General features: G+C 36.9%; 1 protein-coding gene across 1 annotated transcript in view; it reads right to left on the reverse strand.

The window, feature by feature from the left end:
* Window positions 1-18,838, reverse strand: part of LOC121382084 (cyclin-dependent kinase 12-like) — a 29,553-nt gene extending 10,715 nt beyond the window's left edge. Inside the window, exons 1-5 of the mRNA XM_041511573.1 lie at window positions 18,256-18,838; window positions 8,038-8,490; window positions 3,821-4,474; window positions 3,229-3,393; window positions 482-618 (exon numbers count right to left, since the gene is read on the reverse strand). Of these exons, the coding sequence (XP_041367507.1) occupies window positions 482-618; window positions 3,229-3,393; window positions 3,821-4,474; window positions 8,038-8,490; window positions 18,256-18,515 (1,669 nt within the window). The 5' untranslated portion in view covers window positions 18,516-18,838. The remainder of the gene's footprint in view (window positions 1-481; window positions 619-3,228; window positions 3,394-3,820; window positions 4,475-8,037; window positions 8,491-18,255) is intronic.
* Between the last annotated feature and the right edge of the window lie 72 nt (window positions 18,839-18,910).

Below are 18,910 nucleotides of genomic sequence, written 5' to 3' on the forward strand. Positions count from 1 at the left end.
AATGGTTTTCCGACATGCGAAACTGAATTGGGTCATTCCCATTATTTATTCACATTATTTATTCACTGCATGCAAACAAATGAGATTGCAGTAAAATGGAAATTGCCAAGGGTGGTAAGGGAAGTAACTCTGAACATATATGACAAAAAATCATCTTCCATGATCTATTAATTTTCTCATCATGCATTATGATTTTTAGAACACCCAAAAATACCAACATTAATGTAATGTAATGTAATTCAATTCCAGTCCAAGGAAAATTTCTTTAAGAAAAGATTTAAAGGATTTTAAGGCCATTTGGTTAATTTTCAAGGGTTTTTTCAAGGCATTTAAAAAAATTAAGGCCTTTTCAAGTGAAATTTTTAAATTGAAGGCCATTTCAAGACTGCTGCCAATGTAAGATCAGGGTTTGCATAAACTAAGGACAGTCAATTTAAACTATAACAATGGGTCAAAGATAGCAGCAAAAGCGACAACCTACCTGATACAGTATCCTTGGCTTTGTATACTTGTCCATACGTTCCCTCACCAATGATTTCCAAAATTTTAAACCAGTCCACGCACCTCTCACCCCAGTCACCCATGCTGCGTTCATTGTTTCTTCGCTGACTACAGATCCTTAAAAAAAAAAAAGAAAAAAAAAAGACATTTAGTATTAATTTTCTTTATCAAAATTTTAAAGTAATGCTGAGCAGTATTAAATAATGAAACAGTTTTAAAATGTGTTTTGTTTAACGACACCCCTAGAGCACATTGATTTATTAATAATCAGCCTTTGGGTATCAAACAATTGGTAATTTTAAAATATAGTCTTAGAGAGGAAACCCGCTACATTTTTCCATTAGTAGCATGGGATTGTTTATATGCACCATCCCATAGACAGGAGAGTACACACCATGGCCTTTGTCACACCAGTTGTGGAGCACTGGCCAGAACGAAAAAAATAGCCCAATGGCCCTACAGACCAGGATCGATCCCAAATAGACCGCACTTCAAGCGAGCGCTTCAAGCGAGCGCTTCATCACTGGGCCAAGTCCCACCCCAGAATGAAAGGGATACATATGCATGAAAGGCATCACGAACAGTATCTAACTGGACTCATTGCAGACTGTAATTGACAACTGAGATGCTGGTCAGATTAGGCATGAATTCATCCAGTAGATAATATCTAAGGAATTAAATGTTGAAAGTTGTCATAAATTGATATGGTCAACAAAGAAATAATCTGTCATGAACCATTCAGGATTCATCTAATTCTTGAAGAAAATATTTAAAATTAATTTTTAATTTTTAAAATTTTAATTTTCAATTTTTTAAAAATGTTTTGAGATGAACATTTATAAATGGAACTATAAACCAAGTCCCATTACCAAAGAGTTTAGACTAACACCAGTCTGACATTGTAACGGTTACACACCATCATTAATTACCCCATGCAGTTTAAAACAATTTGTCAGAATATATTCTGTAAAAAAATACCACACTATCGCGAGGGTCATGTGACTACTAATTTTAGGGAGTGCTCTCAACTGAACTTGGCAGGGGTCAACGTTAGTAACCAGCTTTTATTTTAATGTGGCAAAGCATTGTAATAATACAGCTAATTTTTAATTTGAATAATTTTCAATAAACTGGGTACATAACTTTTCTGTTTTAAGAACACTGAAAAAATTCCAATGCAAATTCAGCAATGTATTTTTATTTTTTTAACATGACATAACATAACGTGATAAAAACGTGGTACTATTTACGAAATATGGATTTCAATTGAAATTATGGTAAGATATGCTATTATTTATTGTGTACAAAGTCAAAACAAGGGTGCGGAAGTGACTCATTAACCTTAATAATGAATCTTACACCAAAATTCAGACTCTAATCTTGCAAGCGAAAATGAAAGTATTTTTGCCAAAAGTTGGCTCAAGTCGCCGAGTTATTTGCAGTAGTGAGAAGTTAAAGTAGCCGTAATATGAAATTGCACAACAGACTTCAAGACCCCAACTTGCTTTCTCATTTGGCACGGCACCTTGAGGTATGTCAGTCCGTGTTTTTAATTTGGCGCCAGACTGTACTTTTTTTATTAGTAGTTTTACTAACATTATTCAAATAATTGGTCAAATGGGCCAAGCTCAATTAACTTTATTCACCTTCTGACTACTGCAGGCGAGATCTCTCACCCGACATCACGCCAGTTGACATAATGTACAGTGCATTCCTCAATTCATACTTCCCGCCATTTTGCATACAACACTCACCAGAAAGACTTGTATAACAGGAAACAGAGGACAACTCAGCTTCCTGTATCTTTAGGTTTGTTTTTGTTTTGAAAACACCTTGTAATTTTGAGTTGAAAAAGTGGGTTTTGGAAAGTATTTTCTCTTGATGGCAGCACGTCGCAGTAATTTTCAGGGATCGATAGTTCATTGTGGCAGCTAATCTGATAATAAATTTGATTGTTTTACCAACAACGAAAATCACCAAATATTGGGATATGAATCATACTTGAGTTTTTTAATTTTGGTCAAAAAACCACTGTTACCAGGAATAATAGACATAAATACTGGACAGCTGGCCACAAATGCCTAATTTTAGTCAACATTAACCGATCTAAAATATCAAAAAAATTATAAAAACCAACGAAAATAATACTTACCGATTTAAATATGAACTTTATTTTATGTATTTATACATTATTTAAGTGAATATATGTGAGTAAAAATTATAAATTTGTATCCACTCAACGTAGTTTCTGTCAAAAATTAATCCAGTAGTTAATCAGAAAATCACTAGTAATAAAACCTTAGTATATCGGGATATTGGGACTGTTTTCTCTTTTCATAAATACTTAACGCAGACAATCTGACCTATAGGCTATGGCATTTCCTCCATTTTACAAAGACTGGTCAAAACATCCTAACAACCAATGAAATGACTAAAATCTTCCACTGAGTCAATGGCATTTTGTTCCATCACTTAATAGCTACTTAATTCTTTTTTCAGTCCAGGTAAAAGGGTGAAATGTACTTGATCTGTAACAGTACATGATGAAGCTACACACAAAATTCAGTTCAATATCTCAAGGCATTCTAAAAAAACACATCTGAAAAACTATGTGGGACAGACAAATAAAGAGACAGGACAGACAGATATGAAACCTATAGTCCCCATCGGTCGGACCGGTAGGGGAATTATGACATGAATGAAAGAGCAGTATTAATGATTATATACTTTGGTTTCTTAATCTTAGGTTGGTGTTGTTCCCTCCTCATCTCAGGCTCAACATTTTGATCCTGCTCCTGATCATAATCCCCCTCTGGATCGTCCAACATGGGAGGCATTGGTAGATCTGTGATCCTTTTACGAGGATTTCTCTCCGGTTCAGGCTCCCGCTCACTGCAACAGAAACATAGGAAACAAGATTAGACTGCAGTATGAATCAGGCAGTACTGTATTGCACAAAATGAAGACACAGAGGCAAATCAGTATGTTCAACATGCTTTTCATACACACTCTGAAAAGAACTGTTACAACAGCATGTGTCCCCTGCCTGGCTCAACAAATTTTCTAGCTCCCAAGTTTAAGGGCCATAACTGTCAAAAATGATCCCATCCACTTAAAGGTCAAACTTGATCTGCATCTCTATATATGATAAAGCTATACACAAAATTGCAGCCCAATATCATGAGGCATTGCAAAACTAAGTTTGGAGATCTATATAAATTTGTGAGATAAGATGGACAGACAGACAGAAGGATAAGACAAAGCCTATAGTCCCTCCAGATTGGACCGATAGAGGACTAACAAGAGATTACCATCTTACCTATATGAGCTATGACTAGAGCTGGAGTCAACTGGAGAAAGTGCAGGTAGAGGAAGCATTTTTTTCGGTGGGGTCTGCGGGGGTGGGTGATAGACCTGCCGACACTCGTCTGGCTGTGGGACTCTCTGCTGCATCATGTCCGGTCTTGGAGGCTGGGCTCTGTGGTTTTCACCCACAAACCGCCGCTCTTCGACAGGGGGTGGCTCGCTTCGCATCACGCGACGCTCAGCCTGCCCGCTGCCCGGTTTCAAATTCTCCACTTTTATCACAATACAGTCATCACCCAGCTGAACTCTGTCCTGTTGTTTCTTCATGGCATACTGGGAAGAGAGGGGGCTTGGTTCACGTTTAACTTGCTGAAAGTCTTTACTGTCACGCAACTGTCGCTGCCGCTGTTTGTCGGCCAGAATCTGCCGCTCATCTCGGCTTCTCAATTGTTTGTTTTCACGAGCCTTTCTGTGCTTGCTCAGCTCATAAGCCAGGCTACCAGGAGCGAACTTTGGCTCTCTCGATCTCGAACTGCCACGCGAAGGACTGGGTGAACGACTCGAGGAGTCGACGTATTGACTACGTGAATGTCTGCGTGTTTCGGAATAATTCTTTTTAGAATACCGAGACTGACTGCTACGTGTTGGCGATCGTCTCTTATGCTTTCTGGGAAAAAAACCAACAACCCACATTTAGCATCAAAGAAGCAATTTAACCAATCACAAGGTATGTCATTTAACACCCCACCCCAAATACAAGGGTCATTCTGTGTCAAATCACAAAATACTCAGGCTAAACCAACCCACTGATTTTGCTGATAATTAGAATTTTTTCTTCTAATTTTCATTATTATTCATACTTACCTAGTACTAGCACAACAACATTATACGACCCCAAGTTATAACCTTCACTGAAGAATTATCTCCCCTTGCCGGATGTATGACCTACAACCACGCATGGGTAGACCGTATATCCTCGTTTTTGATTCTGCAGTCCTCCATTGCAGTTGTGTTCAAGTTTTGCTTTAGTAAACTCAGGGTCATACAGCATTGCTGTTGTGCTAGTACAGTAAGTTGAATAAGACTAAAGGTATTATCATATTATAATATCTTACATTTTCAGTGCAATCAAAGTATGTGATCTTTCTCAGATCACATACTTTTATGAATTTGATAACTTTGCAAATTAGATGTAAATTAATCAAGGTAACGGCACTAGGTTTATAGACATTTAAGCAAACGTACTAGTGTGCACTCCATAATTGACGTATGCATTCATAGTCAAATAAAAAACATTTCAATAGCAATTTTACACTGAAAGCTGAAAACGTTAAGCACTTGTTTTATTTTGATGTAAGGATGTTATTTCCATTCAAAAAGATGCCGCGCCACATATTCTTACATCATTTGAATATCTAGTAATGGCAGACTGGAATTAAAGTTGCATGTACAGGGCGCAAAGCAGCACTTTGTATTTACTCGCCAACTGGCTAGTGAATGAAAAAAAATACTAGCCAACTAGAGATTGTTACTCGCCAGGCAACATATGAAGTAGGCCTACATTTTGTTTTACTTTCCTTTGTAAACCGTTTTTTAATTGGGTTACGCGATTCCGACAAGTATACCGACGGCTACAGTTACCGAAACTAGGACGTATTTTATTTATTTATTTATTTTTGTTCACGATATGCTATCGTTACCAACAACTTTCTCGAACGTTTTAAAAAAAATTTATTTAGCATATTCCCGCTATGTAACGTTTAGCTTAACTTTAGGTGCAAACAAATTGGCTGCGAAGCGGGTCCAATGCTGTGTAAAAACTCATTTACAATCGGAAAACCCCGATGTGTCATGAGGCTTTCCGAACACCTCGATCGTCAAGTCGGCCGGAGAGCTCCGAGTGTGATATCCGCAAACAGGTCAAAATGCGGAAGTGTATGTTTACAGTTTCGATCATTAGTATATGTGTCGTCTGACTGATTAGTGAAATCAATGTTCTGAAAAAATAATCTACTCGCCAAAAGGCTAGTGTTTTGCAAATTTAAATCGCCATAACAGAATTTCACTCGCATAGGCGAGTGTTTCACTCGCATAGGCGAGTGTTTCACTCGCAGTATTGCGCCCTGATGTACAGTTTACAAAAACAAGTTGCATTAAGCTTGACAGTGTTCTCGCTGTTCCATTTAAGCGAGGCGGCCCACCCAGCTATTGCATTTTGCCGCCCTCCTTTATTTTTTCCGTGCCCTACTATATTTTACAGCACTTATCTCCACGATTTCCAAATGCACATTTTTTTTCAACACATAAAAAAAACCCAATGACGAGTCTGCATACTGGACATCAAAGGAAACAAGCTGCATTGTGTGCCCAAAAAAGCAACTTAAGAAAAATTTACGACAGTTACCGTAACATAATTTAACAGTATCTTTAACAGCCTCTATTTTCTCCCATACCTGTATCCATTTGTATGTTTAATACATACAATAAAAGTTATATTTTATTTGAGCAATGAAACCATTTTATTTTTTATGGATTCAGCATTGAAAACCCCCATTTATTTTGCGCCAAATTTGTCACATGATCAAAAAGGTTATTCTGTCTTTTGTTTCCACTAACTATCATCTGATATTTTGTCCTCAATTGCAGATATAATTGGTTGTAACTGATGATTTTTACTTTGACATTCTGTTTTTTCAGTAATTCTTTATAAAATATTATAAACTTTTCATTCTGGGGGGATATCACCGCTTATAAAAACAAAGTGGTAGTGTTTATCATTAAAATTATTTATCCTGGGTGCCAAATAATATATACACCACCTTTACAAAAACATAACTGGCGATATTTTATCATAGCGACAGATTCATTCCATGAAGATGGAAAATTAAAAAATGTATCCGACATTAGGGGATAACTTTACAAATACCTTTGTTTTTCGTATATATCTTAAAATCTTTATTAAAATAATAATATTAAAACTGATCGGTTCAACAAAACTGGAATTGCCCGTGAATGTCGGACCAACAACATCTTCAGTTCATGTAAGAGACGAGCGGGCTTGTATTTCGTATAAACCTTTTTGTGGGCAAAATAAGGAGTATGTCTTTCCACAGTCAACCAACACACAAAAATATGGTAACCTTTTTTTCTTTTTGAAGGGTGTTTTGCCGCACGGCCGACCTCCTTTAATTTTTACCCAGCGAGAACACTGCTTGAGATTATATGATAAAGAGATTATTACCCTCGTGTGTTTCAGTATCGTCAATATCATATATTAGGAATAAAAATAATGTATTATGCTCGTCAAAGGCTCGCAAAATATAATTTTTATTCCTAATATATGATATTGACAATACCGAAAAACAATCTCTATTTACGATTACTGTGCCAAAGTTGATATTAAACATTTTAGTTCTATCAGACAAACAGTTCCTGAGATCTTGCCCATTCAATTGGACAATTTTGGACAAAGTAAATCCATAGGAACATGTCGCAGATTTATGGTTCCTTGTGTAAAATGTTTTATTAAAATTGTGAACAGCTTCTAAGAGGAATTAAGAAAAGAGGCATACTTTTCTTCCCAACTTAATGTATCAGCTAATAGTATTAATATTGTCTTTAAAATGTATGTTTTAGAGGAACCAGACTAAGCTTAAGTTTGTTTTGTTTAACGACACACTGGTTTATTAAATATTGGCTATTGGATGTCAAATATTTGGTAATTCCAACAATCTTCAAAGAAAACCTGATACATTTTCCCAAAATTTAGCAGTAAGGAATATTTTACATTTGACTAAGCAACTATGTAACACATCAGTTATGTTTTAGTGCAATTCTCTTAACTGAAGAATCATTATCTACAGGTAGGTATAAACCTCAAATTCAGCAATACTAAAGTTTGTTTTGTTTAACGACACCACTAGAGCACATTGATTTCTTAATCATCAGTTACTGGATGTCAAACATTTGATAATTTTGACAGTGTTAGAGAGATAACCTGCTACTCTTTTCCATTAGTAGCAAGGGATCATTTATCATTTCCCACAGACAGATAGCACATACCACAGCCTTTGATATACCAGTCGTGGTGCACTGGTTCGAACTAGAAATAGCCCAATTGGCCCACTGACAGGGATCGATCCCAAACCGACCGCGCATCAAGCGAACACTTTACCACTGGACTACGTCCTGCCCCCTGCAATACTATCCCCTGCCTACAGTTACACACACCTGCTTGGACTTTTGCCCCGGTCCTTGCGCTCACTGCGATTAAAGCCGTAAGGACTGGGGCTCCGATACCGCTTGCTTGTTTTTGCTGGAGGTGGACTAGCGTTGCAAGCTCCGCCAAACGCCCGTGGCAAATCACCCGCATATGCTTTCGGGTGTTCCAAGTACACCCGTGAATTGTTCGTTTCCACATGACTGCCTCTGTGTAGCTCGGGTGAGTACACCCGATGCCGCTTGCTAGACTTCCTACTGGACGTGTATGTTGGACTGTAGGCGGGCCGCGGGGAGTTGCTCTGGCTGCGCTCGTTGAGGTAACTCCGTATTGCTGTGGCGGGTGACTCAGCACGTTTCTGGCTGTGACTCGCATTCATGTGACTCGGCCCAACATGCACAGGAGATGCCCGCGCGGGTCGCTTGTTCACACTGACGCTCAACAGTCCGCCATCAGAGTCAGAGCTGAAAGTTTAATAAATAACAATCAATTAGTATAATAAAAATATATATATCAATTTGTGTAACAGATCTTAAACAAAAATATTTTTCACAATCAGTACCCATTATGTTTGTAAATGGCATTATAATTGTAAATGGAAGGAAATTATTTATTTAACGACGTACTCAACACATTTTATTGAAGGATATATGGCGTCGGACATATGGTTTAAAACAACACATACATTGAGAGAGTCAACCCGCTGTCGCCACTTCATGGGCTACTCTTTTTAGATTAGCAGCAAAGGATCTTTTATATGCACTATCCCACAGACAGGATAGCACATACCAGTTGTGGTGCACTGGCTGGAACGAGAAATTGCCCAATGGGCCTACCGACAGGGATCAATCCCAGACTGACTGCGCATCAAGCAGGCGCTGTACCACTGAGCTAAGACCGACCCCTATGATTGTAAATGGTGTCCTGAAAATAAATATGCACAAAAGGTGCAGAGTTTTGCCTGCATCAAAAGACTTAAAACCTCCTAAAGGAATTTAATAGCAGATATATGAATGCGGACCTATTAACTGAGAATTTAAAATTTGCATAACCCATTTTGTTTTTATGTAACCCAGTATGACCACATAATAAATTCAATGCTTGAATGAAAATTGGGTCAAGCAAACTACTAGTATATAGCCCTGAACTACACTTAAGCAAGTGATGCATGAACAAAACTATTGCTCTCGCCATTTTTAGAGGCCTGTATTAACATTGTCAACTACTGCAATGAAGCTACTGTAATGCAGACACTTAAAGGTAGAACATATGAGGTGACAAATAACAAAGGCAGAACTTACATCGATGGAACTGTGTGGTTTTTTACACTCAAGGCCACACAGCACAGTATGGTAGGACCAGCCCTCGAAATTCATATTACCTCGTGACAGCAATTTTGTATATTAAATAATAACAATGTAAATACCCAATAATTTTTGTATATTAAATAATAACAATGTAAATACCCAATAATTATAAAAATGTCATTACAGATTAATTTTGCAACAGCTTTTTGCAGTGGTTCTGCCGATTGTCGCCACTTAATTATCCAACCTGTCAACAGTCCTCCTCCCTCTTGGCAGCCAAATAACTCATTTATAATTAGAGATTCAGGATGCCCCCAATGGTGCTGGGATACCGTTGGAATTTCATCATTCATCATCGGTTATAATCAGTTTGGCCCCACTACTTTAAATATCTGTTCAATTTATTAAGCTTTTAGTTATTTACACATCAGGGCTAAAAATTCTGCTTTTTTCACAAGAATCCATGTGGATTCCCATCGAAGCAATCCTCCTATTTTAAACATTTTCAGAGAAGAACTTTAGAATTCTGTGGCATATATGCTACTAACTTGTATATGAATTAGTGCATATAAAACAACCCTTACTATTTACTAGAAAGAATATTCAATGTGTCAGTCAGTCTATCTAATTTTAAAACAAAAAAAACAATGTGTCAACACATTTAGTGTTTTTGACAGACTTTACACGTGGCATGCGTATTGATATGTGCTGTCAAAAACGAACTAGTACGTTTCATTTCTCTAGACCAGGAATTTAAAACTGTTTTTTTTTACTAACACAGTAACAGTATTTTTAGTTCCATTTTTTCTTTACAGAAATGTTTGGGGTTTTTTTTAGGTGTCTTACCAGGTTACATTTCGAAGATTGCTTATTCGTAAACAGCACACGGTATACTTTTGCTGATATATTTTGTGCATTGGTTCAATGTTTGTATGGATATTACTGAAGCACATTTCCGCAAGTGACAAAAAGATTTATTGTCATTGATTAAAAAGAGCAGGTAAATCAAGGTTAGGAACATAATATATGGATAATTCCATGGATAGGAGAGTACATAACGCAGCCTTTAATATACCGGTCATGGTGCACTGATTGGGCCTGGAATAAACCCCACACATTCAGAGATTGGGTCCACCAAGATGATTCGATCCCACAATGCAAGCATTTTTCAGATTGAACTAGATCCTGCCCTGACTATGGAATGTGACCTATATTGATACCGACAGCTTAGAAATACATGCATTTGTGACCTGAACAAGCATGTGTATTGAAATTGACACACCACTTTAAAAACTGGTGGGGGTTTTTTCTCCAGTTTTTATTACTTTGGTTCAAATAGCAAGCAACAGGTCTTTGTTCTCAGATGTGCTGAGCACAAGCCGTTAATCTCAATATCTACGTTGATTGATAAAACAAGCATTATGAGAGTACTGCTATTAGTGCTAAAGCAATACATAAATTTTTTTGTATGTCCCCTACCAAACACAAATTGTTTTCTGATCTCCTAAATTCAAGGGCCATACTTCTGTGAAAAGTGGGTAAATCACCAAGAGAGTTGAATTGATCAGTAACACTACATGATAAAGGTATATACAAAATTTTATCTCAATATCTTCAGGCATTGCAAAACAAAAGTCATGAATTTTTCTTTTCATATCTCCCAAGTTTAAGCCCTGGCCAACAGCACATGATAAAGCTATATACAAAATTTTAGGTCACTATCTTAAGGCCTTCTGAAAAAGTCAGGAAAACTAATTTTTATATCTCCTAAGTGCAAAGGCCATAACTCCGTCAAAAATGAATATATCACCATGAAAGTCAAACTTTCTGGGGGAAAAGTCTGGAAAACAAATGTTCATATAGATTCCTAAGTGCAAGGGCCATAACTCCTATCAAAAATGAGTAAATCGCCACGAAAGTAAAACTTGATTTGTAACAGTATACGATAAAGCCTTACAAAAAAAATCAGCTCAATATCTCAAGGCATTCTTTAAAAAAAACTGTTAAAGCAATACTTGTCCCCTACCGGGCCTCAACACATTTTCTTCTTTCCCAAGTTCAAGGGTCAAAACTCTGTGGAAATGGGTAAATCACCACGAAAGTTAAACTTGGTCTGTAACAGTCATTGATAAAACTATATATACAAAATTATATCCCAAGACCTTCAGGCACTGCACAAATAAAAAGTCCAGAAAACACAAATGTCAACTAGGTCATAACTCTTGTCAAAAATGGGTAAACTGCCATGAAAGTCAAAGTCAAACTCAATCTGTAACAGAACATGATAAATCTATACAAAAATTTCACTTCAAAATCTTTAGGCAATGTGGAAAAAGAGGAGTTAAAAAACGAGTGAATTTTTTTTTCCTATTGTCCAAACTGTCAAAAATGGGTGAATCTTCATGAAATTCAAACTTATCTGTAACAAGATCGCTTGTCAAGCATTTGGTGTATGCTTTAAGTGTTGCCCCCATAAACCAAGCCGCGAACGATAACCCAGGTCCAGTATCGGTTACAACTTTTTGTTTTGATGTAACTCATACTTCAGTCACAACAAAATGCTATATCTCAAGGAAGAGCTGGGCAGTATTGAAATTTTAGGCTCGGTATCGGTATTTTGGGGGTGATTTACCTCGGTATCTTTACGGACACAATACTGATATTGAGCTGTATTTTCGGTATACTCGGCTTTAAATGCATACTCGAGTTAAGGCTCACCTGCTGATTTCATCTAAATAAAATTAAATCTTACACAAAAGGTCCTCATCTCCTCATCTCCGTCCTTTTAGCTATTTTGCATTATCAGATTTATTGTTAGTACTTTACTAAATGGTGGATAACATTATTCAGTACCGAAATTTTGGTATTTTGAGATTTGCTAGGTACGGTAAATCGGTATCGACGCGATACCAATACCAGTGACGCCCAACTTTATATTAAAATAATAGGTTTCTAATTATGTTTAAATTATGTTTATATGGTTTAAAAACTATCCAAGGCTCACTCAAATGGGAATAATCAGACATGTATTTCTTTGCAAAATGTTACAAAATGGCTAAATCCTGCCATCAACCTTTAAAGAGGCGCAATTATTTCATAAAACTTTGGTGTCTTGATTACCGTATATTAGTAGACTTTTGATGTCTAGAAATACTTTCCAAAAGAACAGTCTGCTTATAGACAGAGGCAAGAAATTGGTTCATAAAATTCCAATCGAAATCACTGACCCCGACTTAGAAATTTGTATCAGACCCTTACAGCCTTTCACAGGTTGTGTAACAATAATTTGTGCACAGTATAAATAAAACACTCCATCATGCAATATTACCTAGTTTTTTGTTCTGGACTGCATTAATAGTTTGATAAATAATAATAATAATTACTTGTTTTATTGTCATTTCAATGGTAAAAAGCGAACATTCTTTCCAACCATCTGCCATCTTTGTTTGACAGGACCTGTCTTTCATGGACACCTCTGTCCAGGCATCGAAATAAGTCGAGAACGGCCGTTCAGGTTACCGGGAGGTTACCACATTTTAGAGAAGTCGAGAACGGTGTTTCATTCTCGACAAAAATTTCAACAAATGCATTCAGGACTTCTGCGTTTCATTATCTCGTCAGGAATTGCATCGATGTTCGCACGCAAGTCACTCCGCATTTAAGCAGCGTCCACTGGATGAATTTATGTCCACGTTTTGTTTTCTCGTACAAAATTGCACCGATGTTCATGCGCACTTGTGCAATTGCAAAGCACATTTTGGCAATCCGCATTTAAGCAGCGCCCACTAGATAAATTTACTTCCGGATTTCGTTTCTCGTACCGATGTTCGCGCGCACCGTTACAATTTCAGAACAACTGCTAGTAGTAAAAGGAATTCAATTCTAACTTTCATATAGTTGTGGAAACCTATAGGTTACCAGGTTATATTTTGTGGTAACCTGTAAATGGGTTACCAGACACAATGCTTATTTCGATGCCTGTCTGTCTATATCATTTTGTAAGCTCTTATTTGATTAGATCACACAATTTCGTCCATTGCATCAGTGTGAACAACAGCCATGGATTCTGTGTCTGGGGGGGGGGGGGGGGGGGTTAAACATGCCTTAAAGAGTATTATTTGCTGTCCAGTGAATAACGTAATTACTTATGTGCAGTGTTATGTTGTTACAGCTTGAATTGTTTATTTTCCTGTTATGATTTATTGATACTCAATTATTTTTGCACGGCATGGAAGACATTAGCATTGCGACGATTACCATGTCTGTTATAATTAAAGGGAAAAAACATATAATGAAAAAGAAAAGCACAAGTCTATTTGTTGACAGTATTACTGAAATCAATACAAAACTGGACAAAAGATGACTTCAGCTTATATACGAGGTCGATGATTTTGTAGCTTATACACGAGGTCAATGATTTCGTACTTATATTTAGGATCAAACTAAGGAGTCGGCTAATACACAGCAATATACAGTACTAGTGAACTTCTGTCATTGTTTAAAAGGTGACCACTAGTGGTGGTTCGATTAATTGGCATAATCGAAGATTGGTTGGTAAAATATGAATTCCAACTAATAGATTACAATTTCTAGTAACCTATTATAAACGAAAACATACACATACCTTATGCTACAGAAATACATAATATACTTTATACCCTACAATAAAAATAGTTGAATCAATTTTGTGTTAATTTATCTTAAATTTATTGCATGAAAGAGTCGGTTAATTGAGCATTCTATTTTCAACTTGCAAGATCTGTGCGTTTCACCAATAATCTTCATTTTATAATAACTAGTTGTTCTAGACACTTTCGAGTGCATCAAAAGTTCCAAGCAAAGATCTCTCAAGATGGATAAAAAGATCTTTGATTTCCCAGAAGAAAACAAGTTCTTCCTTTAACATGAAAAGAAAGTTTATTTTCAGAAGAAGAAAAAGTGACAATTTGTAAAAAGCAACCATTAGAAACCGTGAGTAACAATTACCTTCTGTGGTGTCAATAAGCAAACAAACTTACATATTTTTAACCTTGAGTAAAAAAAGGTTTAAAATGTTGACAACCGATGATTGGTTGGTTCAACTACCCAATCATCAAACATAAAAATCCAATCAATTCTCACCACTAGTGACCGCAGGCCGACTGTAGAGGTAAGATCGAGTGCAGACAGAGCCAATTACAACATAAACCCAGGCATCAAAATAAGTCGAGAACAGTCATTCAGGTTACCACAGGTAAGAAAAATCGAGAACGAAACGGCAGTTTCGTTTACGAATGTAAACCAGGCAATGCATTCCGGACTTAATTCCGCGTTTCATTTTCTGGTAAGGAATTGCATCGATGTACAATTGCAAGTAGTAATAGTCATTCCGCATTTAAGCCGTGTTCACGAGATGAACTTACTTCCACATTTCGTTTTCTCGTACGAACCAGGCTATATTTTGTGGTAACCTGTAAATAGGTTAGCAGACACAATGCTTACTTCGATGCCTGTAAACCGTTCTTTACTTCTTGAATTTGAATCTGCAATCCAGAATAGACCGCATCCAGTTTAGGCAGAGTTTTATTCATAATAAAGTAATGGTAGCTGGATGGGACTTTAAAACTGTGCCAGTTTACAAAGAAATCCTGTTTAGACAGATGTATGATGATGACATTTTTAAATATAAAATGACAACCATAGTACAAAAAGAGTAGAAAACATTTGAGCAATATCATACCAATAGATTACGCTGAATACTGCTTATTTTAGAGGGCTGGTGTCTGATAGATTATGTAACCATTAATTCCCACAGGTAGATAGAAATGGGCATTGCCAAAATGTTAGCCACTTGCAAATTTTGTTAGCTATTTTGGTTTAAAAATTAGCTACTGCTCAATTTGGCTGCTGACAGTGACAACCCTGTTTAAACAACAACTTAGTACAAGCCATCACCAGGGTTTTTGCCAGAGGATACAAAGGCTGGGCATAAAATTGGCACAAACGATTTTGTTGATTGTCTGTCGGTTATAAATGCAAAACCAATATCCAAACGATGGACTGTTCGTGCAAAAGCTGTAATCGCTCATCAGAAAATACAAACAAATGTCTGTTGGCTAATATCATCAATGTTTCGGAAAAATGCTTGCAAATGGGACATCCCCGACCTAGATGTACATTGTATGTCAATCTGATTAAAATTAGCTCTACTGGTCTCGCCAGCATTGCGTGGAACCTCATGTCCAGGTGACATTTCATCTATAAATAACAATTTAAATATCGACCAATTACACTTCGCCTTTTATAACGTTATTTTGGAGCATACAAATTCTAAAAATATTGGTCGAGACTATTTATGCAATAGGTGAACTTGTTGGTCTATTTCAACATTGAAAAAAACAGGGGGGAAAGTGCAGTAATAAACTCTATTGTATACTAGTATTTCATGGCTGTATCATCACAAGTTTTTTTCTTTGTCTTGAAACGAATTTTATATAAAATTATACATTAAAATTAGTTTCCGGCATACTTTAATTCACCCAAATCATTTTATATACCCTCAGCATAAACCCAAATGTTTTCAAATTCTTTTCAAATCACTGGCATGATTTTGCAAGTAAGGTTTTGATTGGTCGAATGAAAGGTCAACTGGACATGAGCTCCAACGGGCTGCTGTTAGATCCACATGTAATAGTGGAGCTAATTTGAATTAGACTGATCGTATGTGCTTGATGTTCTAACCAGTTTTTTCTCTCTATCATTCAACATGTCCAGCTATTTCCTTCACGACCACAGTCTACTTTAGCTATAAAATGCTACCTATGTCAGCACGCTACTGACATATTTACAATTTACTTAAAGGGACACACCCTAGTTACGGCTAGTTGTTAACCATTACGGCATTGTTTTTCGCTATTAAACCCATTTTTTCACAAATAAAATTGCACTTTACTTACCATTTATTATTTAGAATATACATTTCCATTCACCTGAAATGTTTTTTGGTAATCCAGGGCCTCTATTTTCGAAGCCATCTTAGTGCTACGAAATCGTAAAACCGTCGTAGGTTGTGACGTCACTACAGCGCATGCCATAGTGACGTCATAGCTTACGATGATACGAAAATATGGGCCCTGGTAATCCTGGTGTTTGTAATAACACAAAATGCATTTTTCGTATTTCTGAAAAACGGACGCACGTTTGAGAAAAAAACGTTGAGCAGACAAGGTCTAATCTATTTTTAGACGGGATATTTCCATTTCAATGTCACAGACGTTGGTATACTACGTGACTTATCATTTTGGTTCGGTTTGTTTTCTCGTACACGGTTCGCGCAATCAACATCCGATTTGTTGTTGTTCATTTGTGAGATTTTTCTTCACAGTTCATGAAGATTTTCAGTAACAATAACAATAAAGTTCAGACAAGTAAGTATCTCAATACAAAACGTTACAAACCCTTAAAACCAAAAGTCCTACGATATCTGGAGAGGGGATACAACCAGGACAGAACAGTTGGAACATGTCCAGGAGAGGTGAAAAGAATGCACCCCAAGTCTGTGAAATTTGTCGTGACGTAGGCGTTGTTGTGCTTCGAGCGACATCTACCGGTGACATCAGAATACAAACTTTCAAAATTATTTCAAGCAATTGGGACATGGGGATTCCCATGGTATTTATCGATATAAAACCTGCTTTTTCACTCCATTTGATAAAAACGTGATCTAAGTGTGTTACAGGTTTGTAGATTAACCAAATTATAATTTATTTTCGCTGGATGGAACTAGGGTGTGCGGCTTTAAGTTTGCTGAAATTGCTGACATCACGATATTCGGTATTTGAATCACATCATAGAACTTTTATGGTGGTTTCTTAGAATATTATATTATATACCAATGCAATTTAATGACACTGATAAAAAAAAAAATGTAAATTTTTTTTTATAGATGGGCGTCATGAAAATCTCACTGCTATTCCAAGCCAATCGGAATAAGTTGGCTGATTATGGGCCTCATCGGTCTCACGTGACGGTATCTGTGCAGCTACCATTAGATTGATTTAAACCCATTTTGCCCATCACAAGAGCATGTACCATGTATTACAAACATGCACCGCGGTGCGAGATCTTGTGCCACTGTCGCTGGAAAATTGTGTTCTCGTTACAATGAATAGCATTTTACAGAATTTCTAACAAATCGAAACTGACGTTAATAAATTTTGGTTTAATAATACATAGGTTTTATTACTTTTAAAGTTTGACAAATATCAGTTACAGATCAATATTATACTATATTAATTAATCGTACGAGACAGCCCCTGTAAGGCAGAATCAAAGTGACGCTACATCACGATATATATCAGCGAGTTTTGAAATACTGGCGTTAGAGTTGGGCGAAGCATAGCAGGATGTGTGTGCTGTCAGGTTTCTTTCTGTAGTGTGTGTATTAGTGATTAATATGTGCATTTTTTTAAATCAAGGAACTCGAAAATAATCGGTGTAAAGGTATTTGACGTCAAACATAGGATTGTTGTGGTATTAGAGCAGGAATAGTTGACTACCCTTTGGTGGGCAGTGATTGCGAAAAAAATTACATAGCTTGGTCTGACTAAGGGTATAATATCTGCCCGTCTCCCCACCCCTTTATTTTTATTTAGGATTAGGGTTAGTTAGGGTTGGGGAGTGGGGTATTTTTTCGTGGGCGATCAACCTTATAACCCAGCACAGGTTAAGGAAGCACTATCACTATATTACATCCCCACACACCCACACCCACTTTCCATTTTTGGTTTTATGTAAACATACACTATCAGCATCAGATTTGTTCACAGTTGCCCGCCCATTCATGCAAAAAAATTAATTATGTACTAAACCTCATCAGAAAGATAAACGTAAACAATACCAAAAAATTATCTGCAGATACCAAATCCATGTGAAATCTCTTACCTTATGTCGTCATATGCAACAAGTGACGTCTTCGGCTGGGTGGGTAAAGATGGCGTTGGTAGACTTGATTTTTTGCCATCAGAATCCCTTGAACGTTTATGACGAGATTTCTTTGAATGTTTTTTCCTGGAACTGGTAGATACATGGTCATCCTGTTGTTCGTCTTGCGGTACGAGATGAACGTATGACCGGGCGTCGAACTCGTCGTAATGCAATTCTGGGCTCCTTCGATTTTTACGATGTTTGGAGGGTTTTGGCATGTCAACCAGTACGGTTGTCGAGGCAAAGCCGGTTCCTTGAACATAAACAGTACTTATGGATGCCTAACAACCAAATTGATGATTAAACGAAAAGTCTAAGTAATGGAGTTAATGTTTCAGCCCATTGTTAGGAAACGTCTCATTAACAAGACGATTTATAAGCCAAATATTGCTGATGTGTGAAAAATATATCTGTAAAAGCTTTGACTTTAATATCATTGAACTAATTTTTCATGTTTAATGAATGGATTTTCTCATTTTATGAAGGATTTTGTTTGATTTGTTCTCCTTATCAAATGTAAATTTTGCCAACGAAACCCCAAGTAAAATGTTGCAAAGGATTGTGGGTGTGACGTCAGTGAACACAAAAAGTGATGACGGTTTACACAAGCGGT

Source organism: Gigantopelta aegis, chromosome 9 (genome assembly GCF_016097555.1).
Source record: "Gigantopelta aegis isolate Gae_Host chromosome 9, Gae_host_genome, whole genome shotgun sequence".
In the NCBI taxonomy this organism is placed as follows: Eukaryota; Metazoa; Mollusca; class Gastropoda; order Neomphalida; family Peltospiridae; genus Gigantopelta; species Gigantopelta aegis.